Below are 26,698 nucleotides of genomic sequence, written 5' to 3'. Positions count from 1 at the left end.
ATTTCATGTAAAGCTGACCATTAACTCTGAAATAGGTGTATTTATTATTCCCATTTTACAAATGAGAAAACTGAGGCTTAAAGGGCTTAAATAATTTCTGAAGCTCACACAAGGAGCAAATGATGGCATCTGGAGTTAAACGTAGGTACCTTGACTTTAGAATTCATACTCTGAACCAATATGTGACCCTGTTTGACACTGTTGTTTTTCCAGCCATTCTGAATCCTAAGAATCCTGTAGTGTAAATTAACCACACCTGTGAATCCACGTTTCTGGACTCTTTGGAAATTTAGTTAAGGCCAGTTTTCCCAGATATAAGTCCTTAATTGGATTTAAAGTGCCAGAGAGGATCAGCTCTTTTCTGTAAAAGAAAAAATGAAAAGAACCATTACCTTTCCATCCAAACACACTGCATGGCTATTAACATAACCTCATTGGGAAATGAATTTCCAAGAAAAAAAATAACATGAAACTTTCATAAATATCACACATGGTAATCAAGAATATATTCTTGTAATCTCGAAACAGGATTAAAAAGCAGAAACAAAAGTTCTTAAATCAACCGTGGAACTTTAGTTACCTATTTGAGAGAGGGCAAAGAGGTTTTCTGGCTTGTCTTATTTCCAAAACGTACAAGGCCTGACATCAGTATCTGTAGGGCAGATGCAATACTAGTCAAGAATAGCTCTAGCTTCCTAAACTGGACTCGAGATGGCTCATTACCAAAAAATACACACAGAACAACGTACATAGTATGGTTAAGATGTAAGGAAAAAATTATTTATTCAATCACTACCCTAACAAAATTACTATTTTTATTTTCTTTTTATTTTTTTTCTATTTTTATTTTCTAATTTTCCCTCCAGTCTTTCTTTAAAAAAAAAAAAAAAAAGATTTTATTTATTCATGAAAGACAGAGAGAGAGAGAGAGTCAGAGACATAGGCAGAGAAAGAAGCAGGCTCTACCCAGGAAACCCAATGTGGGACTCGATCCTGGGACTCTGGGATCACTCCCTGAGCCAAAGCTGGACGTTCAACTGCTGAGCCACCCAGGAGTCCCAATCCAGTCTTTCCTTATATGCGTATACATTTCAACATATAATTTTATATTCTGCTTTATAGCTTAAGAATTACATGGTTCTATATCATCTTTAAAACGAACATTTAAAATGGTCAAATAGTTTTCACTGAGTATCTGTGCTAGGATTTAATGACCTTTTCCTCTTTGGTTAGACATCTAGGTTGCTTCCAAGTTTTTGCTTTTCTGAAACAGAGCCTTGTGCTTAAGACACCTTTCATTTCACTACTACCAAGGATAAGTTCCCAAAAGATGTTATTACCAGGTAAACTACCTGCATGGCCCTTGATACACTAGACCATTCCTTTTTGAAATTCATGTAGAAATTAGAGCCATGTGAGGTTTTTGGTGTTGTTTTAAAAGCGTTCAAAGCGGGGATCCCTGGGTGGCCCAGCAGTTTAGCGCCTGCCTTTGGCCCGGGGCGCGATCCTGGAGTTCTGGGATCGAGTCCCACGTCAGGCTCCCGGCATGGAGCCTGCTTCTCCCTCCTCCTGTGTCTCTGCCTCTCTCTCTCTCTCTCTCTGTCTATGATAAATAAATAAATAAATCTTTAAAAAAATAAATAAAATAAAAGTGTTCAAAGCTCCCATGCAATTACGAAGCATGTCATGAAAGAGCTCTCCACCTATTTCTCAAGTAAATACAATTTAGGTTTTGATTTAATTTCTCAGATATGTTTTTGATAATAAACTCTGATATTACTCATATTCTCAATTTTCAATGTGTCTATTATAATAAAATTAGTTCATTTACTAAAACTTATTATTCTTAAAAAGTCCTTCCTGTGGTAGGGTTTGATACTTCATTTATTATTTATTATTTAGAACTTTAATTCTAAGAAGACCAGAGCCCAAATCATATACCTCACCTACTCAGATGAATTTAGTTCCTAAATATAGTTCCACAATATATTTTCTTTCTAACAGTAATGTGCTATTTCTAAAGTTTTATTTGATAAGAAAAATAACTTCCTTTTAAATGAAAATACTAAACAGTGATGATAGATAGTTGTATTTTACAATCATTTTTAGGACAGGCATTTCACTCCAGGATATAATATGAAGTGATACTGAGAAGGTTTATGGATACTTTAACAAATGGGTTTATTGAGACTATTTTTCTTTTAATGTACAGGAAGTCTGTGTGTCATTGAAAGAATATTTAATGCAACAGCCAATTACTTTTGCAGTCCTGCATCCTTTTTCTTCTCAAATCAGAAATGTTTCTTTATATGGTAAGTCAAGATACATATACTATAAAACGAGACAAAATATTATTCTATGTAATTTTAACTTCTTTGTAATGAAGTGTTTCTCACAATAAGGTCCTTATCTACGACATCATATTCATTTGGAACTTAAAAGAAATATAGAATCTCAGGCCTCATCCCAGACCTGCTGAATCAAAAACTAGTGACAAAGCAACGTATTTGAACAAGTGCACCAGGTGATATACACAAAAGCTTAAAAACCACTATGGTACAGAATTTACTCCATTTTTCTAAAAAAGATTTTATTTATTTATTCATGAGAGACACACAGAGAGAGGCAGAGATATAGGCAGAGGGAGAAGCAGGTTCCTCGCAGGGAGCATGATGTGGGACTTGAACCCGGGATCATGCCCTGAGCCAAAGGCAGGTGCTCAACTGCTGAGCCACCCAGGCGTCCCCAGAATTTACTCTATTAAGCCTAATTCCATTTACTAAGTTTAAAACCTCTCCTTATTTACAACTGCCTACCTATATACACCCAGATATACCTATGAGGAAACAGTGTCAAAATTTTCTTCAGAAAAGAGGAGTCACTTTATATGTGAATCTTCAAAAAGTTTCTTAAATTAGGGTTCTTTTATTTTTAAGATTTTATTTATTTATTTGAGGGAGAGAGAGAGTATACTTGAGAGAGTACAAGTAATAGAGAGGGAGAAACAGGTTGTCCATTGAGCAGGGAGCCTGATGCGGGGCTTGATCTCAGAACCCTGAGATCATGACCTGAGCCAAAGGCAGACTGCTTAACCAACTGAGCCATTCAGATGCCCCTGAGCTCTTTTTTCTTTTTCTTAAAAGATTTTGTTTATTCGTTTTGAGAGAGAAAGAGAGAAAAAGAGAGAGCAAGCAGAGGGGGGAGGTGCAGAGGGAGAGAAAAAAATCTCAATCAGACACACACTGAGTGCAGAGACTGACACAAGGCCTTGATCTCACAATCCTGAGATCAGGACCTGAGCCGAAATCAAGAGTCAGATGCTCAACCCAGAGCCACCCAGATGCCCCAAAGGGACCTCTCTTAATTTACTTTGCATAACATATTTGGGAAGATACCTTAGCCTGCAATAACCACAACCAATGGTGTATATGAATGCTTCAAAAGATCAACTGAATCATAAAAAAGGAAGAAAAACTTAAATATCAATATAGTAACTTTCCTGGGGACAGGGCTGAACACTGTAGGTGTTAAATATTATCATAAACAAAATTTTTAAAGGTCACTTGAAAAAGGAATAAGTGATTAAGTTATAGCTATTACATAACAAAGACATATAATGAAAGAAAATCAACTGCTTGAATGCATTCAAGGAGGGATCCACTTTGAGAAAAATTTCAGTCACACATGGGTTCAAAAAGTGCTGTATGTATCGCAAACAAGAGAGATATATGCAAGCATGATGTACTCTGGAAAATGGCTAAATAAGTTGAAAAAAATATCTCGTGACGACAGTCACTGGTGTCAATAAGCCATGTGAGATATCTGAACTAAACTGATGAGATGTGAGAAGAAAATGATGAATTCATAAGTTCAAATACTTCACATAACATGTTATTTTAAAGGTATATAACTAAAAATTTAAAATATCACATTAAGAAATTTGCTTATTTCATGCATATACATATACCTTTAAGTTTACATACTGATATTAGCCTAAAAAGGTTATTTTTGGACTTTTTTTATTGAGGAAATGGAGCACGGCCCTTAAATTTGAGGTGCTGTATTTTCAGGCACATTGACTAAGCTGGGCTTTGAGATTCATCCTTACTGAAAACATTAGATGATCCACTGCAACAGGACAGATGAATAAAGAAGTGGTCAAATAAATGTGGGGGAACAGTATGAAGAGCATGCAGGAAAGGAAAAGGCCCTGAGTGTTATGTTATAAAGAGCAGGGGTGTAGGGAGCAGGGCTGTGCCATTTGTGCAACTTTGTCACGAGATGATAGTACACGAGGGCTTTTCTAGTTCTACAAAGTTTATCTTTTTAAAAAGTTTTTCTGTCTTCTATCTCAAGCTATTAATTATGGTTTCTCTCTGCTGTCATTTGATTTAAAATTTGTAGGAAACCAGGGGCTATGTGTGTCTTGTCCAAAGCTAAATCTCCACTCACTCGCTCAGCACTTGGCAGAGTATGACTAAAAAAACAAATGCCACCTTTTCCCCCCTTAATCTTTAGTTATTCTGTCTGAAGTTACAATAATAATAAGTCATCCTCATAAAAATTACCATTTACTGAATACTTCGCCCATATCAGGCACTGTGTTAAGGGATTTACCTATATTATCTAATGTAATCTTCAACAGTCCTGTGTTATGTTGAAATATAAGAAATTGTCGATACTCAACTGTTTTTTATTTATATTCAATTAATTAACATATAATGTATTACTGATTTCAGAGGTAGAGTTCAGTGATTCATAGTCTTATATAATACCCAGTGCTAATTTCATCATGTGCCCTCCTTCATATCCATTAAATAAACTTTTGGGGCACCTGGCAGGCTCAGTTGGCACAGCACGAGACTCTTCATCTCATGTTGTAAGTTCAAGCCCCACATTGGGTGTAGAGATTACTTACATGTTAGAATTGTTTTAAATTTACAGAAAAAATTGTAAGGATAGTACTGAAAACTCTTGTTGTATACCCTGTACCCACTTTCCCTTATTAATAATTTATTACTATGGTACATTTGTCACAACTGATGAATCATTACCAGTAAATTACTATTGGGAGTCCATACTTTATTCAGAATTCCTTAGTTTTTATCAAACATCTTTCTCTAGTCCAGCATCCTATCTAGGATATCACATTCTATTTGGCTATGTCTCTATAAGCTCCTCAGATATACCGTGTCAGTTTTTATGAGTACTAATCAGGTATTTTGTATGTTTTTCTTATGGCTAGACCAGGGTTTTGAGGAGGAAGAGATCACAAAGGAAAAGTGCCATCTTTATAATATCCACGGCACAAAATACCAGCATGACTTGTCACTGCTAATGTAGACCCTGATTACCTGGCTAAGGTGGCCTGTGTTCAGTTTCTCCACTGTACTTTTTGGAAGAAAGTTATACTTAAGTAAGGGAGCTGGACTCCAACTCCTTAAAGGGGGTTGCCTAGATAAATTATTTGGAATCCTTCTGTGTGGGAGATTTGTCTGTTGTCTATTATTTGTTTATTCAATTCTTTACATTAGTATGAATATTCATTTTACACTTTAGTGTGTAACCCAATATTATGTTATTTTATTGCCTGAAGTGTTCCAGCTTTGGCCACTAGAAGCCCTATGTCACATTTACATTATTTTGCTTTTTGAGCACTTCTTTACTTTCCGCCTCTTTGCAATGTTCCAAATGAATCTTATAGACTTCCTGCCCTGGTCCTAGAATCAGACATTTCTTTAAAAAGCCTATTTCAAAAAAAAAAAAAAAAAAAAGCCTATTTCCTTTTATTACAGAATAGTGTTAGACACTAGGATCTGGATGTTTAGGTTGAATTATTTGTTTTATAAAAACAACAATTTCTTATGGCACAACCTAGTATTATCTCAGTTTTACTGATGAGAAAAATGAAGCTGAGGGAGAATTTGTAACTTATACTCAAGGTTCGTGAACTCAAAGTGCCAAAACCAAACGTATCTGCATAAAATAAAGTCATCAATTTTAATAGGCTAAGAGTAAAGGACATGATCACTGAAGGTTGGTGCTATTTTAGTTACTCAGAGGTTTTGCTTACTCTCTATGCATAAACTGAGGTAGAAAATAGGTGACTCTTATGAAGTCAAGCTCTTTCATGAAATAATTCACTGAATTTCAAAGCAAAAAAAATACCATATTTTTCCTATAACCAGGTGGATTTCACTGTAACTGCAGGAAATCAGCTCAAAAACCTATTCTTGCATCTGTTTTTTTTTCCCTAAGACTACTGCACCTATAAAATGACTAATGTACTGATGTTATCTTTTAGCAGTTTATAAAATACAGCTAAAATCACTCAATGCTTCCCAGTTACTACAGAAGAAATAATACCAACAATTAAATGTAAAGTATTGAGTATTTGATTTGCAAGAGACAATACAAACAGACCAGTTTACTTCCAAAGCTGGTGGTTTTTGCAGAAAATGTACTCCTGATTCTACCTCTTCATGTTTATCAGTTTTACTAATATAAATTAAAACTTCCTAGAATGCATATCCAAAACGGATCTTTTTAAAAATCAAGGTTTCCATTTTATTCATTGAGCACAAAACTTTACTAATCATCTTACTAAAATAATTTTCAAAACCAACTGCTGTGAATATCACTGAAGTTAGATTTATGAAGCTATTTTCCCTTAACACAACCAAACCCCACAAAATCAAAAAAGTTTGAAAGGAATCCTAAAAAAATTATCTAGTTCAAACCTTTTATTTCACAGATATAGAAACTAAAATTATTGTGAAGTTAAAGGTGAAGTTAATTAATGAAACAGGACTAGGACCCACATATCTTAAGACTAGGTTCTTTCTCCTACACTGAAACGCTCTATACAATATACAATAAATTTTATACGTGTGCGTATATATGTACGTACATATGACTATGTATGTATGTGTTAGGCTACTAAGAATCTTTTCTTGAAGGATTTTCAAGTCCTCTGTAATAATGAGGAATTGGAGAACATGAATAACAATGATACTCCTACTTCTTTAGTACTTTCATTTCTTTTTCACGGAATTTAATCATTTCCAGTGCCCAGTCTGCAAACTGAATATGTGCCAGGCACTGGAGTGCTAGATGCTAGGAAAACAAAGGAAAACAAAAAGACATGGTCCCTACCCTTAAGAAAGCTCTCAGTTCTAAGTTTATAGCACCATCCTCAAAGTTTCCCTTGCCGATTCCTTCTCATGGAGCAAATTCTAGAACAATGCTGTCCAATAGAAATATAAGTCACCATTGGGGGCAGGCATGTAATTTCAAATTTTCTAACAGCTACATTGGTTCCTCAAACAATCTCATGGCCTTAAATACCACTCATTTTGTAGTGACTCTCAAATTTGCATCTGGTTTAGAACTCCTGCCTGAACTTTAGATTTTAGATATACAGCTACCTGCACACAAAACTACCACATCCCAAACTGAACTCTTGACTTCTACCTGGCTCTCCACACCGAAATCTGCTCCTCTTCTAGACAGAGGACTTACTATATTTCTGTAAAGGGCAACTTCATCCTTTTAGTTGCTCAGGCCAAAAACCAGAGACAACCTTCACCCTCTTCTTTATCTTCCTTGCATCCAGTTCATCACCTATCTTTAGAATCGGCTTATTAAAAATAGTCAAAGCTTATACAGTTCAAAAACTACAGTGAGAATCTTATTACTTCTCACCTTTTCTACTGCTAAGTTCTGCCTCAAGTCACAAGCACCTCTCACCTAAATACCACAACCACTACCTAACTTTCTAACCCATCCCTGCACTCCTATGGTCGGCTTTCCACAGGAACTAGAGTTTTTAAACTTAAGAGATATTGTCCCTTCTCAGCTTTAATGGCTTTTTATCTCACCCCAAGTCAAAGTCCAAGTTCCTACAGCAGTGTACAAATATCTACAAAGCCATCTGGCCCGTTCCTCTCCCTCATTCATGCTACTCCAGCAACACTGGTGGCCCTGCTGTTCCAGAACACGAGAAATACTTTCAGCACCATGGAGAGCCTTCGCAGCTTGGAATGCTCTTACTCCAGAACCCACAGATTGATCCCCAAATCAGGCCCATCTTTGCTCATATGCCCCCTATTTAAAACTGTAGCACTATTCTTCCCACCCTTTTACTGGTCTTCCCTACTTTCTCGGCCCACTTTTACTCCACAGGATTTAACCACCCCTTGAGCTAATGTGTCTTTTATTTACTAATGTCTTTCTTTCTTTTCTTTCCCTATTAAAATAAAAATTCACATTTAAAAAAAAAATCATTAAAAAAAAGATTTATAAAACAAAATAAAATAAAAATTCCACAAGGACAGGGTTTTGTTCATTTTGTTTATAGTTCTATCCCCAGTGCCTAGAACTCAGCATATGGCTATCAGTAATTATGTGATAACTGGAGAAATGCTGTCAAGTACAGTGTGGATCAAATGAGACTGTGGATAGAGTTAAAGTATGTCCCTATAATACAGCAGCCACTCATGAACTAGTCTTGTCCTTACCTGTGGTGGTGCTTTCCATAAAAGAAAATCAGAATTCTAAAACTAGGTAAATGTTAAAGCCTTATATCTCATTCTATACTTTTCTTATTCCTTATGCTAAATATCTGATCATTAATTATTCAAGAGACAATTTAAAAAGACAAATAGAAGATACCTAATTTTTAAAAAATCAGTAGGTAGATACAAAATTCGGTAGGTATCACGGAACACTAACTCAGAAGGTAACCCTGCTTAAGATACACAGAAAATTAAATAAAGTACTGCTTAAGTCATCTCTGAAGATAAAGAGCTATAATCTGTTTCCCTCCCTTAGGAAAACTTAAAATGAATTCAGTGTTCAACAGGACTTCACTTTTACTCATCCAGAACTTGTATCCTGCTTTCCTCTAAGAGAATTTTGTGTTAGTCTAAGAGACCACCATTAAAAAAAAAAAAAAAAAAAAAAAAAAATATATATATATATATATATATATATATATATATATATATATATATATATATTTTAACTGGAAAAATGTCAATGAAAACAAAATGAACCTGGTCTTTCTATAAAGTATTTTGTGTTTAAAACTAAAACAATCAGATTAAGGAACTAAGATATTAATGAAACGAGGCCTCTTACCAAAATATTGAGTGCCAGAGACTTCAAGGGATTGGCCCACAGAGGTCACAATGTTAGTGACTAAACTGAGACTAAAAGGTCATGGCCTTGAATCCTCATCTACATACTTTCCACTACACTCCAAAAGTATATAAAAAAACACCTTACAAACCAACCAATTATGCTGGTTGCCTATACTCCCCTAAAAATGAAGGAAAATAAAAGCAAATGATGTGCTGTAATTTGCAATGATAGTTTATATTTCAGATAGGAAAGTTTATGGAGAAAGAAACATGCACAAAGGAGCAAAGTGTAACTTAGAATTTTCACTGAGATATTATAAAGATTGGGTAGAAAAAATAAACATAAAATGCCATAGGTACATGGTTTATATTTCATTTTTCAAAAGCCAACAACTCATGGGACTTACAGATCTTCAGAAATTTGGACAATTTCATTTTATCACCGATGAGAATGACGTACCTTACGTTCCATGCAGTGGTAAAGTCTGGGTTTAGAAGCAGCAAGGTGCATGTGACATCTATCAGTTCTAAAATGAAGAGAAATTACATTAAAAATAGTCCCACTCTTGAAGCTTGTCTTCTCTTTCTTTCAAGGCCCTGTAGATCTGTATCTGATAATATACTGATAAATAAACCATGTCATAGTCATTTTAATGGTAGATATCCTGTTCTAAGCTGCCAGAAATACGAAGATTATCCTCAAGACCTTTTTCTACCTTATGATAAATGTAACTCTTAAAAGATGACACTGAAACAACTTTACAATACAATGTATGCGCAAAGAATATTCACTCATTCTTTAAATGGTCTGGGTCAAATTTAATATTGACCAAGGAAAAGAAATACAATTTCTAACCATTATTCTTTTAACTCCACAAATATTTCAACAATTGACTATGTGCAAATCTTCAAAAGGGAGAAAAAGACCCACTCATAATCATTTAACATAATTCATTCACATTCTCCTGAAAAGATTATCCTTTCTTAACCACATTTTTACATAGCCATAGCAATGATAAATGCACCATTTTGTTCTCTTTTTTCATTCAATATTATTTGACATGCATTTTTAACAGCTGAATAACAATCCCTAGTGTAATATACCATCATTTACCTTTATCTTTCTTTAGGCTGTTTCCTGTTTGTTTATAGTAATATATTTAGACATATTGTCTTCATTTTACTAAAACTGAAAAGAGAATTTCAGGATTAAGATGATCAATGTCGGAGCATGAAATTAAGGTAACCTCTACCAAGCTCATAGTAAACACTAAGTAAAATAAAATAATAAAAATAGTAATTTAGCATTGGTGTGTAACAGGAATCATTAAAAGTCCCTAATTTACTTATTTCCTTGAGTTCTCATGATTGCAGTTCAAAATATTCTTGTTTTGCTTCACAGATAAGGAAACTGACATTTAGAAAGTTTAAATAATTTGCCCCTGAGCCCCCAATCAGTATGTGGCAAAGTCAGCATCTGACTGTTTTTAATAACTCAAATTACACGGCAATTAAAATATCTGTCTATAATAAAAAACTGGGACATTCTCAGTGTTTAATAAACTTTTTAAAACGTAAGAATATGCATAAATATATCACTATGGTCATTTCAAAATATTCTAAGTGAACAAAAAAATCAATTATTTCATTTTCAACCATCTTAATAAAAGAAATTAACACTTACTGTGAGCCTATGATTTCATTACTATAACATTCAATAAAGGAGAGAGAAGATTAGCACAAGTTTTTACCTCTGTCTTCCTCATTACAAATCATTGTATCCATAAACACAATATGTCTATAAAGAATAATCTAACTTCTTAATTTTTTTACTTTTAGAAGCTTTTGCACTAATTTAATATTTACTAAGAAAAATAACTATAATTTTCTGTACCATTATTTATTTCTACAATATCCCAAATATTGATTATGTGCAAATATTAAACTGGGCCGTTAGGACAGAATTGACATAATGATAAATAAGACCTGATCTTGCCTTCTAGAGGGCTACCCTTTAGTTGGAGAGAACATATAAACAATTATATAAGACAAAATGAAATAATGAACTGGAAAATAGACCATATTTTGGGAATTGCCAAAGCAGTCAAAATTAATTCTTACTGGAGTACCCAGGGAAGGTGATAAATGAATAAAATGGTAAAGACCACTGTAGACTGGAAAAAAAGTATGAGCAAGGATAAAAAGGCATGGAAATTCACACAGAGTGCTCTCCAAGAGATTATAGGTACTAGAGCACAGGACACTGGGGAAATGTACCAGGTTAAGTATAACCTGGTCAAAAAAGAAAAACCCACAATCTCCTTGTCAGCCTGCCCTTCTATTACCTGCCCTTGATGTGCTATACACCACCTGAACCAAACCCCACCATTCTCTAAACACAACTTCTATCTGTCTACCTTCTCTGGGTATTTCGGATTTATCTGCTTGCTCTTCTCTCTGCTAGAAATATAATATTTACTGAATATCAAAAAAAAAATCTTTGTTCATAAAGTCTCTCCTGACCTACCTAACCTGGAAGCAATTACTATGTCCTGTATCTTATTTTGTTACTGATATGGTATAAATAATCTCTTCTTGATGAGATACTATGTTTTTTGGAGGCAGGTCCCATCTACTACATCTTCATTTTTTTTCTTAAAGACTTTATTTAGTTATTCATGAGAGACACACACACACACAGAGGGAGAGGGAGAGGCAGAGACACAGAGACACGGGCAAAGGGAGAAGCAGGCTCCACGCAGGGAGCCTGATGCGGGACTTGATCCCGGGACTCCAGGATCACGCCCTAAGCCGAAGGCAGACGCCCAACCACTAAGCCACCCAGCCACCTCTAATTCATCTTCAGATTACTTGTTCACTCAACAAAGATAAGAAGACTGTGGCCCCTATCCAAAAGAAGTTCCATGTGTACCCACATAGAGAAGTTATAAGGCCTTAAAGCCAGGCTACCATGGGTTTGAATCTCAGCTTCTCCACTTAATTGTGTATGTAACTTCATGTTTTTGAATTTCAATTTCCTCATCTGTGAGATGAGAACATCAATCTCTATTGTGAGCCAATGAGATTCCTTCAATTTCTCCAGTTATCTGTCACAGTGAATGCTCAACCAAACCAAATATTTGTTCAACGAAATACCACTGCTACTTACCAACCAAGAAATGAATACTTTCACAGCATTAATCAAAGAAATCAGAAATGAGGTCAGTGTTCTTACAGTGAAACTATCTAAATTTCTAAACTTATAAAATAAGGAATGAAAAAAATCTGTGTTAAGTAGCTATTTGGAAATGTTTCTGCATAATGGGAAGACTTCTTAAATTTCTTTTAAAGTCTATAATTTTCCAAAATCCATTATATTACCTAGGTAAACTGGTACTTAGTCGACTTTCCCTTTTGGGATTAAAAAGAAATGTGTGTGACCAATGGTAGTTGCCATTTGTTTCTACAGCTGACCCTTGAACACAGGTTTGTGCTGCACAAGTCCATCTGTATGCTATTTTTTTTTTTCAATAAATACAGTATAGCACTATAAATGTATTTTCTGTTCCTTATAATTTTCTTAACATTTTCTTTTCTCTAGCTTATCTCATTATAAATATACAGCAAATAATATATGTAACATACAACATAGGTATTGACTGTTTATGTTATTGGTAAGGTTTCTGGTCAAAAGTAGGCTATAACTAGTTAAGTTTTGGGGGAATCAAAAGTTATATGCAGATTTCTGAATGGACTAGGCAGGGTGAGTCCAGTGCCCCTATCCTTACATTGCTGAAGGGTCAACTGTACTTCTAATACAACTCTCCTTCCCCACTCATAATTGAAGACAAGTTCAATCCTCCACCACAGAGATACCTCTATATAGCAGGACAAGGCAGACACCAATATGCACAGAAAATACCTAAGTTGCTAATTTTCATTTTGTGGCTGTGTGAAAAGGAAAGCTAATCAAAGTAAGACTTCCTCTACAAGAGGGGCTCACCCTACCTAGTAGGGCGATAGCAACTACTGGACTCACAGCCCAGCTCTACCACTTACCGGAAAGTTCCTGGGCAAGTTACTTAATCTCTCTGTCCTCCTTTTATGTAAAATGGAGCTAATAATAGTACTACCTCATGGAGTATCAAATGTTTCATACTCACCAAGTGTTAGGACAAAACCTGATACACAGGAAGCACTCAATGATAATTCCAGTTTCAAAGCCTATATCTCCTAGCCCAGTTCCACAAGCTATACTGGGATTGGATGCTACCAGAGGGAAGAAAACAATCTCCTAAGCTGGCTAAGCAGTGACTGCTGAGCAGGTTATTTCTCAACTTCTGAGAATCTCAGGATTTAAAACATCAACAGCCTCAACCAAGTATCAGTGGTGCCTAGTAACACATACAGCCACAGGCTCTTTCCCACTCTCTCTGACAAATTGCCAATTCCTCCTCACTCAGGACTCGAGTTCAGATAGGACCTTCTTCAGGAAGCATTGTGGTCTGATCCAAGAGGTTAGGGTGAAGTGAAATGTCAGAAACGAGAAAGGGCCAAAGAGAGAGAAGTAACCAGCTTAGAAATATTGGACATAATTAAAGAATTATGTGTATTTTTCTGTTTTTCTTCCCCAGTGGTTCTGGTTAAATCAGAGAAAGGAAACTAGTGTTTCTTGAGAGCCTACTATACGCCAGACACTGTCCTAGGTGTTTTATACACACTAACTCATGTGATCCTCTCAACAATCCTCTGAGACCTTTTACAATTCCCTTCTTTGGTGAAGGAATAGGAAGAGGTTAAATAGTTTGCCTAAAGTCACTGCTAAGTAACGTCAGCATGCTGATAAACCGAGTCTACATCCAGATGTTTTCCTTCAAATCAGATATTCTTTCTACTCTGGCACACTCTACAATTACTTTGTCCTCTTCAAGTCAGGACTGAAGCAAGATCTAAAGATAAACATGTATGATCAACAGTTGACAGTAACTCTTTTACTTCTACATTTTATCAACCATATGTATGTTCTTTGTTACCTAGAAGATGCGAGATACTGATATCTTTGTGGTCTCTTGGAATTAAACAGCTCTCACTGAAAATACCAGAATATACTCAGCAAATGAATGTTCCTTTGTTAAAACACACTCAAATATACGACTAACTCATTATCACATCACAAGGAGAAAATGAATCAGGGCATATCATACACAGGAAAGTAGCGAAATTCCAACTGTGACAAAGAGAGGACAAAAGGAAGCTAGAAAAGTCAGAAAAATCAATATTTTTTCTTTGCTGCAATGGGATTCCAGAAACAGCCCAAAGCCAGCAGTCACCTGGTAATGAGCACTGCATTTGCCAACTGTCTCTGACAGAGATTTTTCATGCATCTAGAAATAAATCCAAGGTCAACTGGGATGGTATTAATCTCTTTATCCAAAATATGTTCTGGTTACTACAAGAAGAGAGGCTTGGTATAAAGCTATGTGGCAAACACGAAGGCCCTTTTACTACAGAATACAGTCACTGAACCGATAGCCAGACTAAGCTAAAACCTCCTGCTTATCAAACTCTTGCTACTTATTTGACAAACTCTATTGAAAACAGAAGGAGCTGAGGACATAATGAAGGACAAGCCATACGCCCTCTTTCTAACAAATCATAATCTACCAGGGGAAAACGTGTAAGTAATCAACTACAATAAAGTGTGGTAAGTGCTACTATGCAAGCAGTCTGAATAAAACACTCCTGTAGGAATGAAGAGAATTATTGCTTCCTGAAGCAGTCAAACCGCCTTCATGTATTTCTGTATGTGTGTGTGCTGGTAATCATAACAATGGTGACAACGTAAGACATGAACCTAGCTTCAGCAAAGACATAGAAATAAAGTAGTAGTTAGTACACAGCAAAGTCCAAGAATGGAACCGCATATGTTGCGGCTGGAAGGTATATCAAATGTTACAGACTCTAATGCTTCTACGGTTCAAATGAATGTCAAAAAAAAGTAGCAAAACTAACCTGATGATACGGAGCAAATGACACCGTGCCTTAGTGTCTGAAGGACATAAGGAGGTTGTAGCACACTGGAACAGGCGTACCTAGTCAAGAAAAGCAGAGGCTAAGAGCCTCCACTAGCTACTGTACAGAAATTTGTGTACCCAGCACTTCTGATTTTTCAAGTGGAGACAAATTCAGATTTCCAGCCTAATTTTTAAAGTTCATCCTGATTTTAAAATTTTTTTAAAGATTTTATTTATTTATTTATGACAGACAGAGAGAGAGAGAGGCAGAGACACAGGCAGAGGGAGAAGCAGGCTCCATGCAGGGAGTCTGACACAGGACTCGATCCCAGGACTCCAGGATCACACCCTGGGCTGAAGGTGGCACTAAACCGCTGGGCCACTGGGGCTGCCCAAGTTCATCTGAATTTTAAATGTTTATCCAACTTATGAAAAAGTTTAAGAAACATTACATAAGCCCAAACAAAACCTATCTGTGGGCCTATGTCAGCCTGGTGCTGAGAATACACAACCTTTGATGCTGAAAGCAGAACAGAGGAAAAAGCTGGTGATGAAGGCTGGGTACAGATTGTGAAGGCCCTCAAATACCATGCCAAGGTGTTTGAACTCTCCCTGGACCCAGCAGGCATCATGAAATAAGCTGCACAGATATGTATTCCAGAAAAGCATCTCTCAAACTACGTTTGCAAGAAGTGTCCCTGGAAAGTGTTGTTTGAAATGACTGGCTAGTGGCACGATGGACATGAATTATGGAAGAGTCTGAAAACAGGGTAGACCAGCTATGAGGTAATCACATTTGCCCAGCTGAGAAAGAAGACATGAAGAGCAGAAGACGGCTGTTAAAGAGAGAGCACAGTTGGCAGAGGCTGTGAGAAGGGAGCAGTGAGGGAAAATGATGGGATGGCATACTTGGAGCCAGTCTAAGTGTGGAACAGAGCTGTACTTGGTCAGGACTCTAATGCTGTGGACTTCTGCTGCTTGTTTTTGTCATGGATTCTCAAAAATCAGAATTATAGTATTATTTCTCTCCCAAACCAAATATGGTTACTACTGTAGCAGAATTAAAAAATATCAGTCTCTAAGTAACTAACAGGGATGCTGTGAAGGTTAACTCTGGTGTTATGGTTATACCTGACTGACTACAGGGTGTCCAGATTAAACATTATTAAACATTACTTCTGAGTGTGTCTGTGAGGGTATTTCCAGATGAGATTAGCATTTAAGTCAGTAGACTCCATGAAGGAGACTGCCCTCCCCAATGTAGGTGGGCATCATCCAATCTGTTGAGGACCTGTATACAACAAAAGGAGGAAGCAGGTCTTTGCCTCTTTTTTGCTTCCTGTCTGCTTGACTTGGGACATCTCTTCTAATCCTTTCTGGCCTTTTGGACTGGGATTTAAACCTTTGGCTCCCTGAGTCTGAGGTCTTCAGACTCAAACTAAATTTTATCATTGGCTGTCTTGTGTCTCCAGCTTGAAGAAAGCAGACTGTGGGACTTCTCAGCCTTCATAATTATGTCAGCCAATTTGTCATAATAAATCTCTTTATACAAAAAGTTTTCTAGTGGTTTCTCTGGTGAACTCTAACCACTACAGATGGCTTCCAAACATCTAAGGAATTCAGCACATTAATGAGAGCATGAACTCAGTTTGGTTAAAAAAAGAAAAAAAAAAATCTATCCTAAGAATAAAAGTCACCTTCAGTTACAGAATACATTCCTAGGTGATACCTATGATTTGGGGATGATCAATCACATTTCTGAAATTCCTACACTGAGAGCTTTCTTCATTTGCTCTTCTTATATGTTTTCTACAAAAACAGCTTTAAAGGTACAGCATTTTCACGACTGCTTTTTCCTAATATTTTTTTTTTCTTAGCAATATTTACTTCTGTGTGATAACTACTTCAGTTCACAAGTTTGGTAGAATTTTCTTATGTTAGCGTTTTCAGGCATCTTTTTTTTTTTTTTTTTGTCATTTCTTCACGGAAGAAATTCACTTCCATATTTTTACTGTTAATACACAACCTGAGTAGTATGTGATACCACACCAAACTATGCTATAACCACCTACTGAAAAAGTGAAAGAAAAAAGTGTTTGCACGAGGATATAGGTTGATCTTCTTTCTGGGTCTTCTTGGGCCTAACAAGATTAAAACTTAGTGATGAGAAGACTCAGCAAAGCCTGCAGTACAGTGTCCAGAGAAACAAGACACAGGGAAATAGAAAAAACTAGAAGGCTACAGGGAGAGGGCAGGCTGGGCTAACATGCATGAATGCGTAAAAAATAATGATCTGAAACAACATTAACAGTAGCCTTTGACATTTTAAAATTCGTACTGTTTCTTCTCTACTACAAGAGCATCATCATTCTGTCTCCCCACCTCCCTAAGCTTGTTATGTACTGGCTCAATTATACATTTTTGTGCACCAGAACACACACAATATATCTGTGCTTGGCAAAAAAATAAAACAAAACAAAAACAAAAATATTTGGGATTCATATGGTGTTATTTTGTACCTTAATGTTACTGAAACTTACCATAGATTTCATAATCAAACTATCTACTTTAGGGGGTTGGAAGGGAGAATGAAAGAGGGCCTAACAACGGATAAATATTCTTACCTTTAAATTTATGGCTAAACTTATACCTTTGGGTTTATACCACAAACTTAAGCTATGCCATAAACTTAAGCATAGCTTTATAAGAAATATGTATCAGGGGATCCCTGGGTGGCGCAGCGGTTTGGCGCCTGCCTTTGGCCCAGGGCGCGATCCTGGAGACCTGGGATCGAATCCCACGTCGGGCTACCGGTGCATGGAGCCTGCTTCTCCCTCTGACTGTGTCTCTGCCTCTCTCTCTCTCTCTGTGACTATCATGAATAAATAAAAAATTTAAAAAAAAAAAAAAAAGAAAGAAATATGTATCAGAGGACTAATTGAATGAAACACAAAGAAAATAGAAATTATTTCACACTAAATCTTCAAGTCAGAGCCCTTTTCTATTGGTCTAGACAGGGAAAAGTGCTATTATGACAGTATATTAGGACAATGATAAGAAGAATACAAGGAAATCAGTATGTCATGGCTTTGGCAACACTCCACAAAGAGATTGTTTTTCACCCAACTGTAAGCTTCTTGAGTAAAGACAACATGTATTATTCATCTTTTTATCCCCACAGTACTTAGAACACTTCTGGTATGAGTAGGCTCATGGTAATGGCTACCAAACTGGTAATTAAAATTCTCTAGGAAACAAAGTTCTTATTCAAATTAGCCTCCAGGCATACTGAGCACTTCGGAAGGTACCGGCTGTATGTGGGAAGGGGCAGCTTTACAAAAACCGTTAAGAACCCAGTTTTGGATGAGTACTCTACTTTTTTGTTGTTGTTTTAAATCTAAAAAGTAAAGGGAATTTGTGTACATGGAGACTTAATAACACATATGGGGAAAAGCTAAGAAAAGAGACTGGGTAAGATGAACTGAGACTGCCCCATTCAGCAAAGAACTGTCTCAGAAGAGCAAAAGAAGTGAATGCTCGGATGGTTTTCTTATGTTTATATCAGCATAGGAAGAGGACCCAGAGGGTGGAAGCTCAATTGGGATTCACAGCACAACAGTACCTCCCATAAATCACTGAGCTGGTTCATAGTGTAACTTCCATCATTATGCCTCAGTTATCCCATTTGGTCTGCTACCAAAATGAGTTTTATTGCTTACAGAATTCCTAAAGGATAAGAAACCAGAGAAATCTGAGCTTTTAGAGATTGGAGTCATCATCTGTGTATTTTCAAAGTTTCTTTTATAGCCATAGGATGGATGTCTTCTTCAAATAAAATTGTAAAAATAACCCTAATATATAAGAAAGTTAAAAAAAATAATAAGTAAAATCAGAACTGCTCTGATTTACTGTCCCGGCTGCAGTAGGTACCCTGGAATCCTGTATCACTATGGATGCAAAATTTGAAAACTACTGACAGGTCCAAACTCATTTGACAGAGACGTTAAGCTGCCACCCAGGCAGTGAATGAAAGAGCCTGGACTGAAATCTAGGAATGCTAATACCCAGAGAAAGTTCTTCTCCGCACAGTCCATGCTGTTTCTAGAAAACAAAGGAAGAGAACAGAGTTCATACTTACCATCTTTGTTTAGCCATTGCTTTCTCGTTCTGTACAAAAGGAGCTTGTTGTGGACATATGGTAAGAGGAACTTGACACACCAGCTCTCCACACCAAGTTTGTTTTCAACCAGGACTATGGGACTCCGGTTATACCTAGCTTCAGGACATGGGATCAGGCCAATTTCATCTCTTAAATAATAAAACAAAAGGAAGAATTAAGAATAAGACTACTAGTTTTTTCAACATTTTTCCAATACTACAGAGTATTAAAAAGAAAAGTAACATATTTCCCTTTCTTTCTTTTTTGTAAAGATTTATTTATTGGTGGGGGGGGGGCGGGGGGAAGGGGCAGAGGTAGAGATTCCTCAAGCAGATTCCCTGCTGAGCCATGGAGCCTGATGTGGGGTTCAATCCCAGGACTCTGAGGATCATGACTTGAGCCAAAAACAACAGCTGGACATTTAACCAACTGAGCCACCTAAGTGCCCCCATATTTCCCTTTCTTAAAAGTATTATTTAGCTCATGTGCTGGGTTAGTAGAAATTTTTTTTTTTAAGTTTTTCAATATACACAGGAGTACAGGAAAATTAGTATGCTGACTTCCTCTGGACTAAAATGAAAATTGGTCTAATCTTTGGATGGATTTGAAAATGTCTTTCAAATTTTTAAATTGCATATATTCAGAGCCTCAGCAGTTCCACTGTTCAGAAATTATCCCATGCCAAAATAGTCAATAGGATGTTCACTGCAACACTGCAACAAAACTGGAAACAATCTAAATATATATGGATATAAGATTGGTATAATAAATATGGCTAATCCATGTGGTAGAGGTGTACAAAAATGAGGCAGATCTGCAAATGCTGGTATGGAAAAGATGCCAAGATATATAAAACCAGAAAAAGAGCAAAATACCAGTGTATGGCATAAAGCATATTGTATAATTTTTTTTAAAAAAGGTTTCCAAGAAATTTTAGAGGAGACAATGAATTTTTTTATACAGTTTAAATTTTCTGATCATATGTATATATTATTTCTATCTTTAAAAAAGGTCAACAAATGTACTTATGCTTGCCTAGTATGTGTAACAGATAACAAAAGTTATCTGGTCAATGAGATTGTGGTCCATTTTTTCTTCTGTATAATCTTTTTTATACTTCATTGAATTAAAAAAATAAACATGCTGATAAGTGCTGTTAAAATAGAAAATATATTTCAGAATTTAAGTCATTTACCTTTAGGGTGGCATCTATGTCCTTCAATCTGCCTCAACTTAAATTGAAAATTTACATTTAAGGCAGAGATTTAACAATATGTACAGCAGCTGACTTACATAGTAAAGGAACCAACAAACATAAAAATGGTTTTGCAAAACCTGCATACACCTTTCAAATACAAAGATATTTTTTGATAACTGCCTACTTAAAAAAAAAAATTAAAAAACTGGTAACTAGAGGAGTTTATGTATGACACTACCCATTACATCCCTGGGATTCCCCAACCAAGAACACAGTACTTTGGTAGATATAAGAAGGGGGAAAAAAAAAAAAAAAAAGAAGGGGAAACAGGTACAATTATAGGTTATAAGAAAAGCCCTCTTTTTTTGTTAGGCCACCATTACAAATTGGTGGGAGGCTCTGAAATTAAAATAGAATCTCTCCTGGAAACTCTACACTAGACAGCTCAGAGGTAACCTACTTTCTACTGATCATTAATGACACACAGATATATCAATAAACAGGGGTACTCTAGGGGTTAGGTCACTAACCATTCTTTCAAGCTGATTTCACTTGAAGTAGATTTTGAGACCCAAGACTTTTTGTCCTGACAACTGGCTCAAATGATTCAGAGGTGTTTTGATATACCACATCAGGGCTATCTAAGCATTTTCTGAATAACACAATGTACCGGGAAATGTGTGAGGTTCTGAAAATGCAAAAATGAATAAAACAAGGTGGTGCCAAGCTTCAAAGTGCTGACAGTTTTGATGAAAATTGTATCAATATCTATAATAAGATGTTAATACTTTGCCATTCCAGTCATATAAATAAAGTTTTGTAGGAAGCATGAATCAATGTTGAGACCCACTTGAGCTCAACATCCAGTATTTCAAAATGTTTTTGCAATTGTATTTGGTTAATGTGAAGTCTACCTAATTCACCATCAGGACAACCAGCCACATACAGAGCTATCTCTAACACGGGTCTTGAATCTCTGGTATTTTCTGGTATTCAGGTTTTACTATATGAAATAGAACATTTAAAAGTTAAACTAGAATTACAGGAAAAACAACAACAACTCGGCATAATTATTTTGAGAACCTGTTGTCTGAGATCTAATAACCACTTACAACACCTCAAAGAACTGCCTAAGTCAACAGTATGAATGCTAGAGTAACAAGAATAAACAAGAATCAAAGATCCTACCTTTGGGTACAGTCCATGGGCGGGGGTGCGGGTGGGGGTGGGAAGCAGTAACTTAAAATCACAATGTAAAAATCTGCCTTGTTCATTATTTACGACAAAAATAAAATGTCCTGTTAATAATTCAGTACCTAAATGAAAGGACAGAGCCATCTGCACAAATAAAAAACACACTTCTTTAGTTGGGTACCATTCTTCTGAGAACTAATTTTAAAAAACAAGAATGCCTTGAAAGAGCAGATGCTCAATAACTGCTCCTGAAAGGCTGATTATCAAGCTTTCAATTATAATATTCAAATAAATCACTTTCAAGGAGTATCACTTCTTGAATCTCTAAAGGAACATTATCTCTGATTTCCTTCTAATGCAGTGGGTCCAAGCCCTAGCTGTCATTATTTTACATATTGTATATTTACATATACATATTCTGTATATGTATATACATATGTATGTATTTTATACATATACTTATTTTACATATTATATATTTACATATATTTTGTCATTTATTTTGTCATTATTATATGACATATATAATATATATATGATATATATATCATAATAATGATATATATATTTATTTCACTTGGTGTCTACAGACCTTAATTTCATCATTTGTAAAATGGTGGAATTGTATTACATCGCTAAATAAGGAAAATGGACTGCTAGGTCTCCTCCAGCTTTTTAATTCTGACTGAGAAACCTGACAGTTATTCTCATGGAGGGAGAATGACAGTGGCCATAATCAGGGAATGTAAAGTACTAGGGAAAACAAAGCATGAAAAGAGAGGTAGCAGGATATAGACTAAAGTGCTCCATCTTCCAAGATCCAGGGTCCTAGCTAGCCTCCTCACCACTGACAAATGGGAATGTAGCAAAGTCACCTGTCATTGGTATCCTTATCTGAAATACAGGAATAATGCCTGTTAGGAAGAGCAAATAGTACAAGGTAAGAATGTGGAAAGCTATGAAGTGACAGGCAAAGATGAAGTGTATTATTTAAAACTCAGTTAAGAGCCTGAGGCCAACCAGAAAAGTTATTTGATTAACAGATGGGAGGGTGAAGCAAAAAAGTTAAGCTTTTGTCAAGTGATTCGACCCTAAAATACAACACTTTGCTGCTTCCTAAAAATATAGCCTATACTTTATAAAGATAGGTAGGTCAGTAAGCTTCCAAGTAACAGAGTATTTGACTTCAGATTTCTCCTAAGCTGAGTCCCTCAGGTCATAGTCCACTTTTTTTCAGACAACTTAGAATAGGATTCCAGAATCATTTTAAAATTGGAAGGAACCTCATTCCCCCAGTATCGCATTTTATCAGACAAGGAAACTAAGGTCCACTGGGGTTATGATGATTATCCAAGGTTACATTGCTAATGTTAAGTTAAAAATCTGGATCTCTTAATAGTCAGCCCAAAACCCATGACACTAAAGATAAAAACATGAGTGAAAGCAAGCAGGATTTATTTAAATTAATTCCTTCTACATTTCTGGCTATTGAAATTCTAATTTCATAGGCAAGAAACATTAGAAGACTCAAGAGAAAAAACAAAGTCTTTTTGTCCTTCTACACCACTGTTTGGATATGCATCCTTTCTTTCTAAATGTTTTACAAAAGTGGAATTATAGTAGACATACTCCACTACAATCCTTTCCCCCCTCTCATTTATTTATATTTAAACTCAAGTTAGTTTACTAGAGTATGTGGGACCCAGGAAATTTAACAAAAATCCCCTACCCCTGGACAAGCAGAGCAGGACTAACTCCATTTTGTGCTGCACCCCGCCACCTCCTGTATGACCCCCACATGACCTTATTGCTTAAGGCTCTGCCCCACCCTAGTCAAGCCGCTGGGCACAACCTAATCAGAAATCGGCTCATAACAATGTAACCCCGCCTTGTGCCCGCCAAAACTGCGCTGCGCTGCGTAGATTCTGAGCAAAATAATAGGCCAGCTCAAATGGATACTATAGGGTAAAATGTAATTCAATCGGCCACCTGCCTGTGGACCGACATGACTGCAACTTTCTGCCTATGTTACAATCCCATTGGCCACTGGCCCCTATAAAGCTGCTACGCCTCTTAGTCTCGGAGTCCAAGTCCCTGCTCCGCTGTGTTGGGTATACTTGGACCCAAGCTCAAGCTTGTAAATAAAACCCTCGTGTGTTTGCATCGGTGTCGGCTCCTTGGTGGTTTCTCGGATTCGCAATCTTGGGCACAACAGAGTACAGTATTGGTTTTAAGAGTAAAATTTAGTGATTCATCATTTACATAAAACACCCAGTGCTCATTACATCAGGTGCCTTCCTTAATGCCCATCATCCAGTTACCCCATCCCCCCTCCTACCACCACTCCAGGAACCCACAGTTTGTTCTCTAAATTTAAGAATCTCTTACGATTTGCCTCCCTCTGTTTTTATCTTATTTTATTTCTCCTCTCCTTCCCTATGTTCATTTGTTTTGTTTCTTAAATTCCACATGAGTGAAATCACAGGACATTTGTCTTTTCCTGACTGATTTATTTCGTTTAGCATAATACACTCTAGTTCCATATACATTGTTGCAATCTTACCACCCTTTTTAAAAACTAACAATTCACATTAAACATCTTCCTACATAATTAATTTTTATATTTTTAATGGCTGCAAGGAGTGTTCTATAAATACCAAATACATCTCCCATTTCCTTGTGAAATAATGTTACAAGAGAAATTTCTGACTCTTTTGCTACCACCAAATCACAGTCTTTTATATTTTTAGGTTTCTGGCAATTTAGATTCCTGATATTTAACAAGGACACTCAAATAACTACCTGCAGTAACAACGTCATAGGATTTTTAAAGACCCGAAGGTCTGGGATGATGAAGAAGTTCTAATATTCTCAAGGAGATACTATGAGGCTTGCTTTTTTAGGTTACTTTTGAAGGCTGCTCCAAAAACACAGCAAAATGGAATGAACCAACACATTAACGTAAAAAGATCATACACAGCATGGTACAGCTTTCTGAGTGCTTCACAGTGGGGATCCACTGACTTCCAAATGAAGTTCAAAGTTCATGTAACACTGATCCTGACTTTGTTCTTCATGTTTAGACAGCTTCCCTTGTCAGCACTTTTCAGAAACATCATCAATTACAGTAGGCTCACATATTATTTTCAAAAGTAATATCACCCAGTTTCCCTTTTAGGAGGGAAGAATGGCCCCCAAATACTAAACTGAACCTGTAATGTGGATGACTGCATAGAAAACACAGTCTAAGGATTCAGGTACAAATCTTCTTAATCTAATAGTTATTTTGGGAGTACCAGGGTGGCTCAGGTGATTAAGCATCCCACTCTTGATTTCAGCTCATGTCATGACTCAAGTCGGGTTCTATGCTCAGCTTGGAGTCTGCTTGAGATTCTCTCCCTCTCTCTCTGCCCTTCCCCACTCATGTTCTTTCTCTCTCTCAATACATAAATAAAAATCTATTAAAATAAGTTTGTTTTCCCATTAAAATGGAATTCTTTCCAGAATGACTAAAAAGAAAGTTAGCAAAATATCTAAAGGAACTGATTCTTTCATATTGATAATTAAAACTTTGATGGTGATTAAATTAAGGTATTTCAGAAACCACAGGCTTTCTCAATTCTGAAGAATACTAATGGTGTATCGCTGAAATTATATAACTGGCTTATTTTAAAAACAGCCACAAAAATTGCTACTGCCTATTGAGTGTTATGTGCAGTGCTCTGTGTTTCATTTATTCATTTATTTCACACAATCTTACAAAGTAGGAATTTTAACCTATTTTATAGATGAAGAAAGAGTCTTAACTACCAGTCCCTAACTGACAAGCCAAGATTCAAATCCAGGACTGTCAGATTCTAAATCCAAACTTTTACAACTATACTCTTATTTAAATAGATTAAAAAATCAAGTGTAAGGAGACAATTAAGCCTTGGGGTTTCTTATTCTTCACTCCCACTTAAAGATGTGCCTTTCCTTACTACTCCTTTACTCCAAAATTTCCAGTGGGGCCTATGCACTCCCTAGGAAGTCTATTTTCCCTGAGCCAACTCTTATCCATCCCTCATGTCCCAATTTAATTGCAATTTCCTCAAAAGACTTGTTTTGAGCTTCTCTGATATATTAGGCCCCTCTGTTATTATTCCTTCAAAGTATCCTTATTCTTTCAGGTTCTTTTTATATTCTGTGTGTAGATTTGTTCCAATGAGCCAGGGACCAGGTGTGGTATGTTTACCAATCTTTACCCCACTTCTAGCCTGCATACCCAGAGACTAGAATTCTGTCAAATACAGGTGCAAAGAAATTAAGCCACATAGTCTAGGACTTCCATAATTTGACTACCATTTCAATCACGTTTTGCTACTCTGGGTTAATTTATAGTTTCATGTAGAGGTCTATGGCTCTCCCTCTGAGACTATAAATCCTACCCAGCCTTCAATGTTCAGCTAAAAACCCACCTCCCCTAAGGGCCCTGGCCTAGCCATACAAAGCCTTCCTCCCATGCCTAACACACTCACACAGCACTTGCTCACCACGCTGCTAGTCCAGCCTTTATCACCACCTGCTTTGCAAGGTTAATTTACTGCTCATGCAGGTGGGTCTCACTTCTCCATCTAGAGTTACTCTGTGCAATACAGTGGTTAACAGGCATATATGGCCACTATGTATAAGTCAATTCACATTAAAATTTTTTAAAATTCAGTTGTTCATTCACATTAGCCATATTTCAAGCACTTAATAGCTAAATATAGCTAGTAACTACCATTTGAGGCAGCATAGACATAGGATAATTCCACCATCACAGATATTTCTGTGCTGTGAGTATAAGAACTGTATTTCATACTTCTTCGTATCCTATACTGTGAGGATCAGTACCTACATCATCTCATAAACAGTGAGGGTTCAATAAACATTTTAAACAGTATTAAAAAAAAAAAAAAAAACCCTTGGTGGGTAAGAGACCTTTGACATGACCCTAATAACACCATAA

The 26,698-nt window shown here is 36.3% G+C and overlaps 1 protein-coding gene across 2 annotated transcripts in view; it reads right to left on the bottom strand.

The window, feature by feature from the left end:
- The window catches only part of PTAR1 (protein prenyltransferase alpha subunit repeat containing 1), a 52,819-nt gene that overhangs the window by 22,685 nt on the left and 3,436 nt on the right, over positions 1-26,698 (bottom strand). For both annotated transcript variants that reach the window (XM_072838510.1, XM_072838505.1), the window contains exons 2-4: positions 19,296-19,465; positions 9,604-9,670; positions 257-361 (exon numbers count right to left, since the gene is read on the bottom strand). In XM_072838510.1, the coding sequence (XP_072694611.1) occupies positions 257-361; positions 9,604-9,670; positions 19,296-19,465 (342 nt within the window). The remainder of the gene's footprint in view (positions 1-256; positions 362-9,603; positions 9,671-19,295; positions 19,466-26,698) is intronic.

The sequence above is a fragment of the Canis lupus genome, chromosome 1 (assembly GCF_048164855.1).
Source record: "Canis lupus baileyi chromosome 1, mCanLup2.hap1, whole genome shotgun sequence".
NCBI classification, from domain to species: domain Eukaryota; kingdom Metazoa; phylum Chordata; class Mammalia; order Carnivora; family Canidae; genus Canis; species Canis lupus.
The sequence above is the reverse complement of the archived record's forward strand: the minus strand, read 5'-3'. Positions and strand labels throughout refer to the sequence as shown.